Consider the following 13818-nt stretch of genomic DNA (forward strand, 5'->3'; position numbering starts at 1 on the left):
GACAGGGGGGCTGTTGGCTGGCACCGGGGGCTGCCAGCGCGAGGGCAGGTGCCCGTGAGGGCACAGCTTCCCACGGGGGCGGTGGGCTCGTGGTGCGCGACGTGGGGCTGAGCCCCCCCGGCATCTCTCCAGGAGATGCCTGTGCCTTGTCGGGGGGCACTGGGGGTCCTGCGGGTGCCCAAACCCCGGCTGCGGGGGGACCCTCCCGGGGGATGGCACCGGGTGAGGCGCCCGGGGCGCCGGAGCCCCTCCAGACGCTGCCCCGGCGGGGGGCCGCAGTGGGCGGGGGATGCTGCAGGGGGCGGGGATGGGGATGGGGCCGGGGCCGAGCGGAGCCGGACCGGGACCGGGGACCGGTGATGGGGACCGGGGCCGGGGGCGGCGCCGGTGGGTGGCTCCCGGTCCCGGCCCCGGCCGGTAACTCCGCCTGCCGTATTTATGGGAAAACAAGCGGCGGCGGAGCCGGGCGGCCGCGGCGGAGCGTCGGGCCGTGCCGAGCCGTGCCCAGCCGTGCCCTACCGGGCCGTGCCGTGCCGGGTAGGAGGGCGGAGCCGGGCCGGGCCATGGCCACCGGAACGGCGGCAGCCCCAGCCTAGCGCGGCGGCGGGGATGCGACGGGGGGGCCGCCGGTGCGGTGGGCGCGGAGCAGGTAAGGGGGGCCGGGGAGGGGGCTGGGCCCTGTCGTGCTCCCGGGGGACTCCGACCGAGCCAGCCCCCCCGCGACCTCCTCGGACCGTCGCATCACCTCCCATGCCCCCCTCCCCGAGCCCTCATCTCATCCTGCCGCGTTCCACATCCCCATCCCATCCCCCCGAGACCCCCCCGGACTATGCCATCCCATCCCCCCATACTCCCCCCGTTCCCCCCATCCCCCCATTCCCCATATCCTCCGGGCCATCTCCATCCCGCGCCCCCGGGCCGAGTCATCCCAGTCCCCCACACCGCAGCCCCCCGTGTGCCCCATCCCCATCCTCATCCCCCTCCTCATCTTCGTCCCCATCCTCATCCCGTCCCGCCGCAGTGCCCGGGCAGGGCCATCTCGCCCCGGTACCCGGCGATGCCGGCCCGTGCTCAGCGCCCTGCGCGGCCCAGCGGGCCCGGTGCCACCCGGTGCCGGTGCGCAGCAGCGGGGGGTGCCCGGGGCCACCGCCCTGGGGGCTGTGGGGGGCGGCGGCAGCAGCACACGGGACAGACCCGCTGCCCCCACCACCACCCCGGGGACCGCCCCCGGCACCCCCGACCCTGGCTGGGCACTGGGAACCCACCCGGGGTGCCCCAGGGTGCCCCCAGCCCCCCTGCCCCTGGCCTGACCCGTTTGTGGGTGCCCCCTCCAGGGTGGGGTGCCAGGGCCTGACCGGGGGCAGGCTGGGGTTGGGGTGTCCCTTGCTGCCGCTGGGGTGCTGGTCACCCCTCACTTGGGTGCCAGCACTGGGGGTACCCTCCTGGGCTGGGGCTAGGGGTGCTGCTGCCCCTGGCAGGATGAGCCTCTCTGGGAGTGCAGGCAGGGCAGGGGGTGCTGAGGCACCCAGGGGGGCTGTGGCCACTCAGCCGTGCACGCAGGAAGCCAGGGGGGCTCAGAGAATGGGCTGGGGGACATATGGGGGGTGCCAGGGGCACACGGGATAGGGGCATGGGCAGGAGCACAGGGCTGCATGGGTCAGGGCTGGGGGGCATGGGGAGGGGGGTGGAGGGGCAGTGCGGTGTGCATGGGGAAGCAATGCCACAGGGGCACAGGGCGCTGTATGTGTTGGGGGGTGCCCCAGGGGTGGCTCAGAGGAGGGGGTGTCTATTTGCCACATACCCAGGGCAGGGCTGGGGGGGCAGCAGGTTCCCTCGCTGTGGGCAGTGCTGGGTGCCAGCCCCCCGTGTGGGCAGTGCCCAGGCAGCGTGTGCACCGGCAGCATCACAGCAGCGCCCTCCTGGCATGCACACGGAGTGCACAGGCCTGTGGCCAGCGGGGCTGTGTGCTGGCAGTGCCCGTGGCGCAGCGTGCACGGGCACTGCACCCATGGCAGCGTGCCGGCGGTACCCCCAGCATCATCTCCACGAGCATGGCGGTTGCAGAGCACACAAGATGCTGCCTGGGCTGTGTTTCCAGATGTGGGCACCGCTGGTGTGCTCAGGGCAGCGTGGTGCTGCTGGCAGGGCCCATGGGGCTGCACGCAGGCAGTGAGCTCAGTGCAATGCAGCGTGTGCTGCCAGTGCGCTCGGGCTGCCTGCGGAGTGGTGCAGTGGCAGTGTGCTCAGTGCACTGCATGTGTAGGCAGCGTGCTGGCAGCGTATCCACTGCAGTGTGCCCAGGCAGCGTGCAGGCAGCGCTGCCTGCCAGCTCGGTGCTCAGTGGGATGTGGTGCAGGCAGCATGTGGGCAGGGTGTGCAGCAGTGCCCAGGCAGCGTGCATGGGGCAGTGCACTGGCAGCATGCTCGGCGCAGTGTGTGCAGGTAGCACCCTTGCTGTGCGCATGGGGTGGGCAGCAAGGTGGCAGTGCCCTGGTGGTGCTGAGCACAGCAGGGGCAGGCTGTGGGGTGGTGCGTGCAGGCAGCTTGGGGCAATGCACGGGCCATGTGGGCACAGCAGGCTGCCAGCACGTGAGGCAGGGTCCTGGCAGCCTACGCTGTACAGTGCACAGGCAGCATCAGGGCAGCATGCTGGCAGTGGGGACAGTGCCCTGGCAGTGCTCGGTGCAGTGTGTGCAGTGTATGGGCAGCACCCGTGCAGTGCGTTTGGTGCAGCGTGTGCAGGCAGCGTGGGGGCAGGCTGCAGGCAGAGCACTGGCGGAGAGTGCTGAGTGCAGAGCAGGCAGGCAGCGCGCTCACCGCGGGCATGGGGCAGGCAGCGAGGGGCACAGTGCCCGGGCAGGGTGCTGCGGTGCCTGGGTGGCGTGCTGTGCTCCGGCAGGGCACTGCACAGCCCCACTGCACAGCCGGCACGTGCCACATGCAGGCAGTGACCCAGTTCCCGGCAGCCTCCCACGGGCCTCTCCGGCAGCCCGTGGTCACTCCCGGTCCCCAGAACCCTCCGGTGGGCTGGAGCTGCCGGAGGCCGGGTGCTCACGTGTGGCATGGTGCGAGCTGCGTGCTGGGCAGCGTGGGGTGCTGGGCTGGGGGTGAGGGCAGCCCCCAGCTGCGGGCAGCAACCGGTACAGGGTTGGGTGGGTGGCACTGGGCTCTGCAGCAGTGCTGGGTTGAGCTGTGGGGTGGCCCTGTGGACTGGCACGGGGTGGGTCCTACTGGGTGCCACTCGGTGACACCATGGGTGTGCTGGAGAGGAGCTGCTGTGCTGGGGACGGGCTGGGCTGGTGTCCATGTGTCCTGCCCAGCAGCGGGATGATGGGGGGCTCTGCAATAAACCACCTGGGCCCTCCCTGGGGTGGGGATGTGGGCATGGGGGCTGGCTGTGTCCCCAGGGGCCACGTGCCCCGAGGGGTGGCTCCTGCGCAGGGAGCTCGTGGACATCAGCAGCTCTGCAAGCGTTGCCAGCTGGTGTCAGCACCCCCAGGGTGACACAACATGGAGACCCTGGGCAGGGAGCCTGGTGTCCACCGAGAGCCAGCAGGGCTGGGAGTGAAGCAGGGCACCTGGTGCCCTCCAGCCAGGGGGTAGGAGAGCAGAGGGGATGCAAAACCCACTGTCTGTGGACGGGACTCAGCGCAGGGGACAGAGTGTGGGAGCACGGTGGCACGGGGCACTGGCAGTGCTGGTGGGGCTGTCCCAGCTCTGCCCCCACAATGGGTAGAGGATGCTCGTGGCTTTGTGGGTGCCCTGCTCTCCCTGTGGTGCCACAAAGCCCGGCTCCCCCCGGCCCCCTGCAGCGCTGCCGCCCCAGCAGCCTCCCCACACACCCGCAACCCACGCTGCCCTCGCAGAGGAGGAATAATTTGGAGGAATAATTTGGAGAAACCATGGCAACCCCGTGCAGCTCTGCAGGCGGTGAGGTGCTGCTGGGGTGTGGGGTGGGATGTGACAGTGCCCGTGGGATGCCGGTGCCCGTGGGATGTGGTGCCTGTGGGATGCGGTGCCTGTGGGATGTGGTGCCCACGTCCCCCGGGCACAGGGTTGCGCACGGGGGCTTTACTGGGCTACAGTTCAGTCAGGCTCAGCAGGACTGTGGCTGCAGGGGTCTCTCAGAGCGCTTGATGTCCCCCCAAGGCATCCCATGGCCCAGGCAGCCGCCCCTCTGCCATGGCTGGGGGGTCCCCAGCACCTGACATGCCTCTTTTATTTTTCAGTGCTGGGATGGAGCCGCCGCGGGGTCCTCAGCCAGCTCAGCCCTCCCACTCCCTCCCTGCTGCTGCCGGACCAGGTAGGACCCTGGGCTGTGGTTCCCTGCCCACCAGCCACCCCGATACCATGGGGATGGGCGTCCCAATGCTGCTGTCAGCATCATGGCAGCACGGGGTGCTGTCTTCCTGGATCTGGCCCAGCTCCTGAGCATTTTAATGCAGCAGGGCCAATGCTGAGCCACTGCTATGGGGGCAAACCTGCTCCCCCAGCCCCGGAGGCACTGGGATTCCCGTCTCCCTCTGGCATCGAGCTCTCCCCACCACACGGACAGACACCCCCAACCCCACTGGCTTCACCTCACTCTGGCATCTGTTCTCCCTGGCCTTGGGGCAAGACAGGGCTTTATCTGGGTAACAAAGGGGGACCCAAGCCCCCCTCCCTATCTTTGCATAGTCAATACTTCTTCTTGCCAAATAAAATTTGTTCCTTTCCTCCCAGAAATACCTTCCCTGTGGTCCTCTGCTGCTGTTTAAAGCCAAATGCATTTTGCTGGCCTTTTCCACACAACTTTAGTGCATTGTGGAGCAGCTGGTGCCCACCTGCACTCCCCGGTGGCCAGGTGGCCAAAAAAGCAAAGATTCATGGGATGTGATGAGCATTAAAGCCAGCCAGGTATCCCTGCCGTGAGCAAAGCTGGGTGTACGTCTGCTCAGTGCCAATGGCAGCCTGCAGCCGGCTCTCAATGGGCTGTTGGTGAAGGTCAGTGCCACAACCCACCAGGTCCTGCGGGCAAACCACCTTGTCTGCTCTCCTGGTCATGCTGGGGAGCTTGTGCTGACGTCTCCCCTTGCCACACAGCTGTGTCACGCATGTGGCTTGGGTCTCTGCCCATCCCAGCCACCCATGCAGCATCGGCCTGGAGCAGGTGGGATGCATGGTGCTGGTGCATGGTGGGTGCCAGAACCCATGTCCCGTGGGAGCTGCAGCTGCCATCCCACTCACTCTCCAGCCCAGGAGATGTGTCACGGTTACAGACATGGGAGAGGACAAAGGTAGTGGGTGCTCAGCCAGCACAGCCCCTCCAACACAGGGTTGTTGCAGAGGGACCCTGATCTGTCCTGCTCAGAGCTGTGGGAAGCAATGGAGCAGTCGCTGCTGGCACACAGTGTTGGGGTACCCAGCACAGCACCCCTCTGCCAGCACCCAGTGGCAGCTGTGAGCAGCCAGGACTGTTGGCACCCCACAGAGGTGTTTGTGGGCCATGGTGGGTGCAGCTGCCATGGCGGGAGGTTGTTGTTCCTGGCCCCCCTCAGAGCCCCAGAGCTGCGTGGGTTTCCCAGCCCCCACAGTGGGTGCTTATGGTACCCACCCCTGGGTGAAGCTCCTGCCTGCCCTGCCTACAACGCTGGCACTGGACACAGCGTATGCTAGGATGTGGGCATGCGTGGTCCCAGGAGACTCCACAGCCACTTGGATGTTCACAGCAGGGGGCCAGGCATGTTCCCCATCCGCTATGGAAAACCCTGTTGTTGGGTCCCCCCAGCCCCATTTCCATGATGCTGCAAGAGGCTCCCCATGTCCTGCACCCCAGGAACGTAGGCACGGCGGTCGGTGGCCTCCTCTCGCTACGGTGAGCTGGCACCCCTCCCCGGCTGCCCCGTGGCAGCCATCTGCTCTGTTATTTGCACTCCGGATTTGGGGCCTTTTTCCAGCTTCTTCCCCCAGTTGGGATCCAACTATTAACAGCAGCAGTGGAGGCTGGGACGCCCCCGAACCCTCATTTCTGAAGAAGTGGCCAAAAGCCCACCCCGAGCCAGGAGCTGTGGGGATTTACCCAGTGCCATCGTGGCTCCCCGAGGTCCCCGCCAGGATTTAGGCGCCTCGTCTGTTCTCTTGCAGGGCCGGCTGCCTTCCTCTGAGGCCGTCTGAAGGGGAGCTGGCGGGAGAAGAGTCGCTTTTAAGATGACACGAACAGACCCACCTGACATCCTGGTGTCTACGGTGTACCAAGACATAAAGGTGGCCACCACAGCCCCTGGGGATTCGATCGTCTGCCAGCCCCTGGCACAATGTGACGCCTCCATGTCTTCGTCCTTGCCCCGCGAGCCGCAGCCCTTCAACAAGCGCCACTGCAGGAGCTTTGACTTCCTTGAGTCGCTGGACGAGCAGCTGGGCGCTCCTCCTCAGGCTATGGAGCGCCCCTGCCCGCGCCCCGGCACCCCCGAGCCCACGCCAGGACCACCGGGCAGGCGGGCGCCGCCGAAGCCGGACCCTTATGCCTGCAGACCCCCTGCACCAAGGAGCGAGCCCAAGCGACGCGCCCGCTCAAAGAGCGCGCCGCGGGTGAAGTCCACCTTCACCCCCGTGCCCATCGCTGTCTCATCGTCACCGCCGCCAGCCCGGCGCGGGCGGGAGGCGCTGCGGGTGGCGCGGGAGCCCTCCCGCACTGAGCCGTCCCCACGTCGCGAGGGCCAGGTCCCCCTGCGGGCGCTGGCTAACGAGGTGCACCCCATCAAGCTGCAGCCACAGCGCAGCAGCGTCAGCCGCATCTCCCCGCTCTGCCTGGGCAGCAACTGCTTCGAGGAGGGGCCAGGTGCCAAGGTGGGTGCCAGCCCCCACGTCAAGTGCCGGGTGGACATCAAGCCGGACGAGGCGGTGCTGGTGCATGCGGCGCGCAGCCTGCGGGCAGCCCAGAACCGGCAGGAACCGCCACGCTGGCCCCGCGCGCCCGGGGCTGCCCGCAGCCTGGCGGTGCCGGGGAGCAGGCAGGCATCCACGTCCCGCACGCCCACCCCCAGCGACTCCTACAGTGGGGACCCCCCGCTCCTGCCCTATCCCGGTGAGTACTACGAGGCAGACCCTCGGGCACTGGCGTACCAAACAGTGCCGGTGCCAGCCTCGCGGGAGTTCAGGGAGTACCCTGAGAGGGGCTGCATGACCTTCTCGGCTGCCGGCGGCCCCGCCAAGTTCTTCTATGCAGAGGATGCGGTGCGGTGCCCCAGCCCCGCTGTGCCCCTCCGCAGCTCTGGCTACGCCAGCTACCCCTACCCCGGCCGCCACGCCATCCCCCCGCACTTCTACACCGAGGACCCAGCCAAAGCTGCTGTCCACACGGCGCCACCCCGGACGTTGTACGTGGACGAGGCACGGGGCTACCCCGTTCAAGAGGCACCCACCCGTGCCTTCTACGGGGATGAGCCCCGCTTTTACGCCCCCCGCGGCACCCCTGTCAAAACCCTCTACGCCGAGGATGCCCGGACGTACCCGGCTCTCGGCTCCTCTGCCCGGGTCTTCTATGCCGAGGACTACGGGAAGTACCGGGAGCGGGAGATGCTGTCGCGGACGTGTCCCCCGCCCCGCAGCGCCCAGCCCTTGCACTTCAGTGACTGGTACTGCCCCGAGCGGAGCACGATGCCCTACCAGACCTTGCAAGTGTCACGCTTCACCCCACAGCCGGCCGGGCGTGAGGCCATGGTCTCCTCCTGGCACGCCAGCTACGGTGTAACCCCCCCACGGCTGGGCCGGGAGACCCAGCACTACTCCAAATCCTGGGATAACATCCTGGCGCCAGCGGTGCGCAGGGAGGAGGTCCTGCAGCGCGGGCGCAGCTACGAGAACCTGCTCGCCCAGGAGCACCACCGTGCCTTATCCCCCGAGGAGCGCCGGCAGCCGGTGGTGATCAACCTGTCGAGCTCACCCAAGCGCTACGCAGCCTTGTCCCTCTCTGAGAGCTCCATCCTCGAGAGGGTGCACGCGGACGGTGGCCGTGGCCCCCCGAGTCGCTCCTGGTATGTCACACCAGAGATCACCATCACCGACAACGACATCCGAGCAGACGGGCTGGGCAGGAGCGAGAGGCGCTCGGCCAGCTGGGATGTGCTGGATGCGGGGCGGGAGCGCGGTCCCTACGCCGTGCCCTGTGCCCCGCAGCCCGTCCCCAGGGAGAGCAGCTCAGGGCGCCAGCGCAGCCTGGAGCAGCTTGACGAGCTCATCACTGACCTTGTCATCGACTACAAACCGGCACCAGGCCACCGCGCCGGGGACAGGGACAGCCTCGCTGAGCAGCTCAAGCAGCTTCTGAGCACCAGCGCCCCAGGGCCCCCGCGGCGGGGCGAGGGCAGGAGGGTCCCCCCCGCTGTGCCCGAGGGACCCCGACCCACGAAGGAGCAGCCAGGTCCCAGCTCCCGCGCCAGCGCCCCCCGCCCCCCACCTGCCCCGCTGTCCGTTGGCCCCTTCGAGAAGTCCCCGGAGAACTGCTCGCCCGACCTGAGCGCAGAGGAGGACGACATGATGATGTGCTCCAACGCCAAGTGCCGGCGGACGGAGACCATGTTCAACGCCTGCCTCTACTTCAAGTCATGCCACAGCTGCTACACCTACTACTGCTCCCGGCACTGCCGCCGCGAGGACTGGGACACACACAAGGAGAGCTGCGTCTATGGCCGGGTGGGCAGCGTCTGCCGCCACGTCCTGCAGTTCTGCCGGGAGAACGCCGAGGTGCACAAGGCCTTCTCGCGCATCGCCAAGGTGGGCTACCTCTCCCGCGGCCGCGGTGTCCTCTTCCTGGGCTTCCCCAATGCCGGCTCGGCTGAGAACTTCCTCCAGTTCGGGCTGGAGAGCCTGCTGATGTCTCCCACCTACCTGTCCCTGCGGGAGTTGGAGAGCTACTCGGACAACCTGGGGGAGTATGCCCGGGAGCTGCGGGAGACGGGCAACCAGTATGACCCTGACGAATGTTTCCTCCTGAATGTAACCGTGGCCGTCACCCAAAAAGTGCCAGAGAGGCCATCACCGAAGACACAGGTGCCGACGGTCAGGAAATATGCCAAGGTGGCCTTAGCCTCCTCCAGCCCTGAGAAGAAGATCCTGAAGAAGGAGCGGGACATGGAGACGTTGATCCTGACCCCACCGCCTGGCACAGCAGACATCGACAAGGAGGGGGAGGAGGGCCGCAAGGCACGGGAGGTCTGCTTCATCAACATCCAGCGGGAGCTGCGCATCCGTGGAGTCTTCCTACGGCATGAGTTCCCTGCCGTCTACGAGCAGCTCTGCGACTTCGTGGAGAGCAACAAGCGCTTCACCCCCACCACCATCTACCCCATCGACAAGAGGACGGGCAAACAGTTCATGTGCATGATCATGGCAGCCTCTGAGCCCCGCACCCTCGACTGGGTGGCAAGCCCCAACCTCCTGGACGACATCATGTGAACGTGGGGTGGGGACCCCTCTGGCACCCCCACGTCACCCCCCCCACCCCCCCCTTTGTAGATAGGTGTTGCCCTGTCAGTGCGGTGGGACGGGGACCCCCTCTTGGATGTGGCATTGGGGGAAGGAGGCGGTGACAGGCTGCAGGCAGCCGGAGCTGGCTGGGGGTGGGGGGCTGGAGCCAGAGCAGCGGGCAGGGGGCCGACTGGGCTGGGGGGTGCTGTGGGGTGACAGGAGCATGGGCCATGGAGCACAGGTCCCAGCCAGCATCCTGGCAAGACCCCACAGAGCCTTCTCGGGATGAGCGGTGCTTGACCAGAGTGGGGGTACCCCCCAGAGCTCTGCCCACCTGCACACCCCCAGAGCCCCCCACATAGGCCCGGGGCCCTGCCCAGCCCCCACAGGGGCCCCATGGAGCACCCGGCCCACGGGTGCTGCTGGCAGCCCTGCGGTGTCGGTGGCAGCGGCCCCTCCGTGGTGGGAGCACGCTGCTGTACGACCTTTAGGTGCAGCGGGGACCCTATAGGGGGTGGCTGCCAGGCACCCTTGGGTGCCCCCCGTAAGGTCTCTGGTGGGGTACGGCCCCCGCACGTGGGACAGGGCTGGGGGGAACCTGGGTACTGCTGCAGCTCTGGTTGTGCCCAGTGCCGGGGGGGCCGAGCCCGGGGGTGCCGGGAGGCGGCAGCCGGGGGAGGACAGCCGGCGGGGGGCTGTGCGCAGCAGTGGGGCCGGCCGCCGCAGAGGGGCAGCGGGGGGGACTCGCGGGTGAGGGGGGGCGGCATGCCAGGCGGGGACGGCTTCGGGGCTGCCCGAGAGGGTGTCAGGGAAGATGGGGGGGTGGGGTGGGGAGGGGCGTGTTAAGCCGGGGTCAAGGCAAAGCTGGCACCGCGCCGGCTCTCCGCCACCCCCCGCTCACGCAGGGATGCCTCACGGCCCCGCACTCCCGGCCGCCCTACCCGCGGGCAGCCCACTCCCCCTTCCCTGCGGCGGGGGCCGGTGCCCCGGGACGCCCCCCCCCAAGCACGCCCTGGTGCTGCCGCAGCGCGCTCCCCCCGCGCACGGCTCCCCGCCACCGCCGGGGGGCGGGGCCTGAGGGCTGTGGGCGGGGCGCAGGGCGGGGCCTGGCGCTGGTTGGCCGGCGGGGCGGAAGGGGCGGAGTGAGGCGGCGGGGCGGGGCGATGATGGCGGCGGCGGCGGCGGCGGCGGCGGCGGCGGCGGCGGCGGGGCTCGAGGGGGTGGCGGACGTGGAGATCGACGGCGACGGCGTCTTCAAGTACGTGCTGCTGCGCGTGCGCGCGGCCGGCGGGCCCGGGAAGGATGTCGTGCGCGGCCACGGCTGGGCCGAGTACCACGGTGAGGGGCGCGGGGCACCGGTGGCCGCGCTCGGGTGAGGGGATGCGCGGGCCGGGACACCGGGGGGGTCGGCATCCCCGGTGGGGCGGGCGGGCGGGATCCCTGGTGGGGCTCCATCCCGCGGGTCCGGGGGGACTGGGCGGGGCTGCCCCGGGGACCCCCGTGGGCGGTGGATCAGCCGGTGGGTTCCTGCGCCCCACCTCCCCCTCCCCCCGCCGTTCGACCCCCGCCCCACGCGTGCATCGCCCCACGGCTCCCTCCCCCGCAGCCGACCTCTACGAGCGGACGGCGGAGGAGCTGAAGCAGCAGGGCCTGGGCTGCGAGTGCCTGGGGGGCGGCCGCCTCTCCCACCGCCCCCAGGAGAGGAAGATCCACGTCTACGGGTACTCGGTGGTAAGCGGGGTGCGGCAGGGCGGGGGACACCCACCCGGGGACGCAGCTCGTCCTTCCCGACGGCAGCCCAGGTGACTGTGCCAGCCCCCGGGGCACCGCATCCCCTCGGGAGCAGGGAGCCGGCAGTGCCCACATCCCCCCGGGAGGGTATCGTGATACTGGTGCCACGTTTCCCGTTCCAGGGTGGCACTGTCCCCCTGCCTGGGCGCTGTGCAGTGGCGGGACCCGGCTGAGCTGCCCACGAGCTGCTGCCACCCAGGGATCGGAGCCGATGGGGCTGGCACAGGCACAGGCTGCGCTGCCGGGGGTCTGCCGAGCTCTGCCAGGGGTGGTAACTGCGCCAGCTCAACTTCAAGACCCTCTCCTCCACCAGGGCTTTGGGCGAGCGGACCACTCGGTGACTACGGAGAAGCTGAAAGCCAAGTATCCGGACTATGAGGTCACCTGGGCAGATGAAGGCTACTGACCTGCTCTGGCCGGGCAGCGGCACCAGCCTGGAGCTGGTGTGGCCAGACCCGGCGTCGGGGTGGTGGCAGCAGGCTCGCTGCGCTTAGCCGCGCTCAGGGCTCTCCTGGTTTTAATTTGTATTGAACTCGCCCGTTCTCCACCATCACCGGACTTCCCCCACACCGTGGGTGCCCCCCGCTTCCCCAGCGCAGCAAAGCCTTGGTGAAGCCGGTGGGTGCTCTGCCCCAGCCTCCCTGGTGATGAGGGGGTTTGTCCCACACGTGTATGTGAGAATTAAACACGTTAGGGAGCGCAGCTGCTCGCGTGGTCACACGTTCATGTCATGGCTTGGTCTGCTCCTTCCCCCAGGTCAGTGGGAGTGACCCCCTTGGGGTTCCAGCCTCTTGGGGGGCGGGGGGATGCTGAGCCTGGAGCTGGCAGGGTCTGGGGTGGGGACAGCAGAAGGTGTGTCAGGATTAGTGTGGGGAAGGGCTGAAGAGAAAGCGATGGGTTGCATGCCTGGCAGAAGGAAGGGCAGGGTGGTCCCAGGGGAAGGACCACCCTCTTCTCCTGCTGCGAGGGAGCTGAGCTGCCTGGGCGTGTGGTTTGGAAGAACATGCCTGTTCCCAGCCTGGCACGTGGTTATGCCTTGAGGTCAAGCATCCTCCTTGACTTCAGCCCTCCGAACAGCCAAGTCTCGCTCCTGCTCCCTCAGCATTTCCCGGGGGGACCCTGCTTGCACTCCCAGTGAGACTGGGGAAAGGTGCTGGGGCCTTCGGTGGCAGGAGAGCTCGAGGGAGATGTGCAGGTCAGGTTGGCGGGGTGGACCGCTCAGTTGCTGTGCCATACAGGGCTGGGGCTGGAGGAACCACACTGTTCTCACCTCATAGAACAGTGCTACAATTCTGTGTGCTCCCAGCTCCTGTCTGGATGCTTTGCCTGCTGCTACCTTCCTGCCTTCCCCTCTTGCCGTCGGGGATGTGGGCTACCTAGACAGGAGACTGTTCCTCTGTGCCCGGAGCCATGCAGGGTTAGCGTGACCTGCTGAAGCTCAGCCCCTGTGCCTGATGTCCAGCCCTAAACTCAAGAGGTAGATCGTGCTGGGTGAGGATGAGCTCCATGCGCTAGGCTGGGGGTGCAGGACCCGCTGCCCAGCTGATAGCTTGGGGCTAGAGCTGTGTCTCTTGCGGAGGATGGCGCCCACCAGCCTTGTGAGGTGGCGGAGGGGGAAGAAAAGGGGCTAAACCCAGGTGCCCAGGACATGCACAATGTTGCACTGGGCCCACTCTAGAAAAATAACTGCTGTGCCGAGACCTGCAAGGTGAGTGTCACCCAACAGCCGTGTGTGCACTGAGTGCTGGGGGCCGTTCGGTGGGGTCTGGGTGCCTTGGTGTTGGTCACAGGGAGGAGCACAGCTTCCCTTCAAGTCACTGAATCACCAACTGTGGAGGCACCTCTGGATGTGTCCAGTCCATCCCCTGGCCACAGCAGGTTGCTCAGGGCTGTGGCCAGGTAGTGTTTGAGCATCTGCGCAGATGTGGACCCCACTGCAGCCTGGGTAACCTCTGATTTTGATGATCCTCACAGGAAAAAGGTTTTTCTTAAGATTAAGGAGCATTTTTTGTTCTTGCTTCATTGTTTTCTCTTGCCCGTTCGGGGCACTTGCTGCTCAGAAGATGCTTGGCTCCTCTCCGCTCCCACCTGTCAGGTCTTTATACACATGGGGGACATCCCCCTGCACCTTCTCTTCTCCAGACTGAGCCACCCCGGCTCTCTCAACCTCTCTCATGGGAAGACCAGTCTCTTCGCAATCATCACAGCTGCTAGCTAGATCTCCAGCGTGCCCACGTCTCTAGCAGGGGGGGTCAGCATCCCCCTGTGTCTCCCCAGTGCAGAGGGGAGGGATCAGACCTGGAGATGCTCTGCCTACGGCATGCAGGAGCCTGGAGGCTGCTTTGCTGGAGACCATGGCTCTGGGTCAGCTTGGTGCCTGCCAGGTGTCCAGGCAGCAGGGGAAGGGCAGGGCTCCTGCCTGGGGGTGCTGCTGGCCCCAGGGCGCCCAGCCTGGGAGGGCACAGGGTTGCTGGGTTCCACCTGTCCTGGCTTATGCTGGGGGAAGGAGCTGAACCCTGTGTTTTACTGCGCCTGATGCAATCGTGCTGCAGTCTGTGGTCCAAGGCCATCAGCGAGGAGGGG

At 67.7% G+C, this 13818-nt stretch overlaps 2 protein-coding genes across 2 annotated transcripts; both read left to right on the forward strand.

Annotated features, from left to right (window-relative positions):
• The first annotated feature begins 325 nt into the window (after positions 1-325).
• On the forward strand, positions 326-10115 carry AJM1 (apical junction component 1 homolog). Its single transcript, XM_037401417.1, has 3 exons — positions 326-649; positions 4230-4303; positions 6124-10115. Exon 3 carries the CDS (start codon positions 6187-6189, stop codon positions 9430-9432), a length of 3246 nt encoding a protein of 1081 aa, XP_037257314.1. The 5' UTR covers positions 326-649; positions 4230-4303; positions 6124-6186; the 3' UTR covers positions 9433-10115.
• A 481-nt stretch (positions 10116-10596) lies between these two features.
• Positions 10597-11955, forward strand: PHPT1 (phosphohistidine phosphatase 1). The gene is made up of 3 exons (XM_037401356.1): positions 10597-10782; positions 11051-11175; positions 11549-11955. Exons 1-3 carry the CDS (start codon positions 10608-10610, stop codon positions 11639-11641), a joined length of 393 nt encoding a protein of 130 aa, XP_037257253.1. The 5' UTR covers positions 10597-10607; the 3' UTR covers positions 11642-11955.
• Positions 11956-13818: the final 1863 nt, after the last annotated feature.

Source organism: Falco rusticolus, chromosome 9 (assembly GCF_015220075.1).
Source record: "Falco rusticolus isolate bFalRus1 chromosome 9, bFalRus1.pri, whole genome shotgun sequence".
NCBI classification, from domain to species: Eukaryota; Metazoa; Chordata; class Aves; order Falconiformes; family Falconidae; genus Falco; species Falco rusticolus.

What these genes read in the sequence shown, in the direction of transcription:
- AJM1 (XM_037401417.1), top strand. Translation starts at nt 6,187, where the DNA reads ATGACACGAACAGACCCACCTGACATCCTGGTGTCTACGGTGTACCAA.
- PHPT1 (XM_037401356.1), top strand. Translation starts at nt 10,608, where the DNA reads ATGATGGCGGCGGCGGCGGCGGCGGCGGCGGCGGCGGCGGCGGCGGGG. An exon ending in CGGCTGGGCCGAGTACCACG is followed by an intron (nt 10,783 to 11,050) that starts GTGAGGGGCGCG and finishes CCTCCCCCGCAG; the next exon opens with CCGACCTCTACGAGCGGACG. An exon ending in ACGTCTACGGGTACTCGGTG is followed by an intron (nt 11,176 to 11,548) that starts GTAAGCGGGGTG and finishes CTCCTCCACCAG; the next exon opens with GGCTTTGGGCGAGCGGACCA.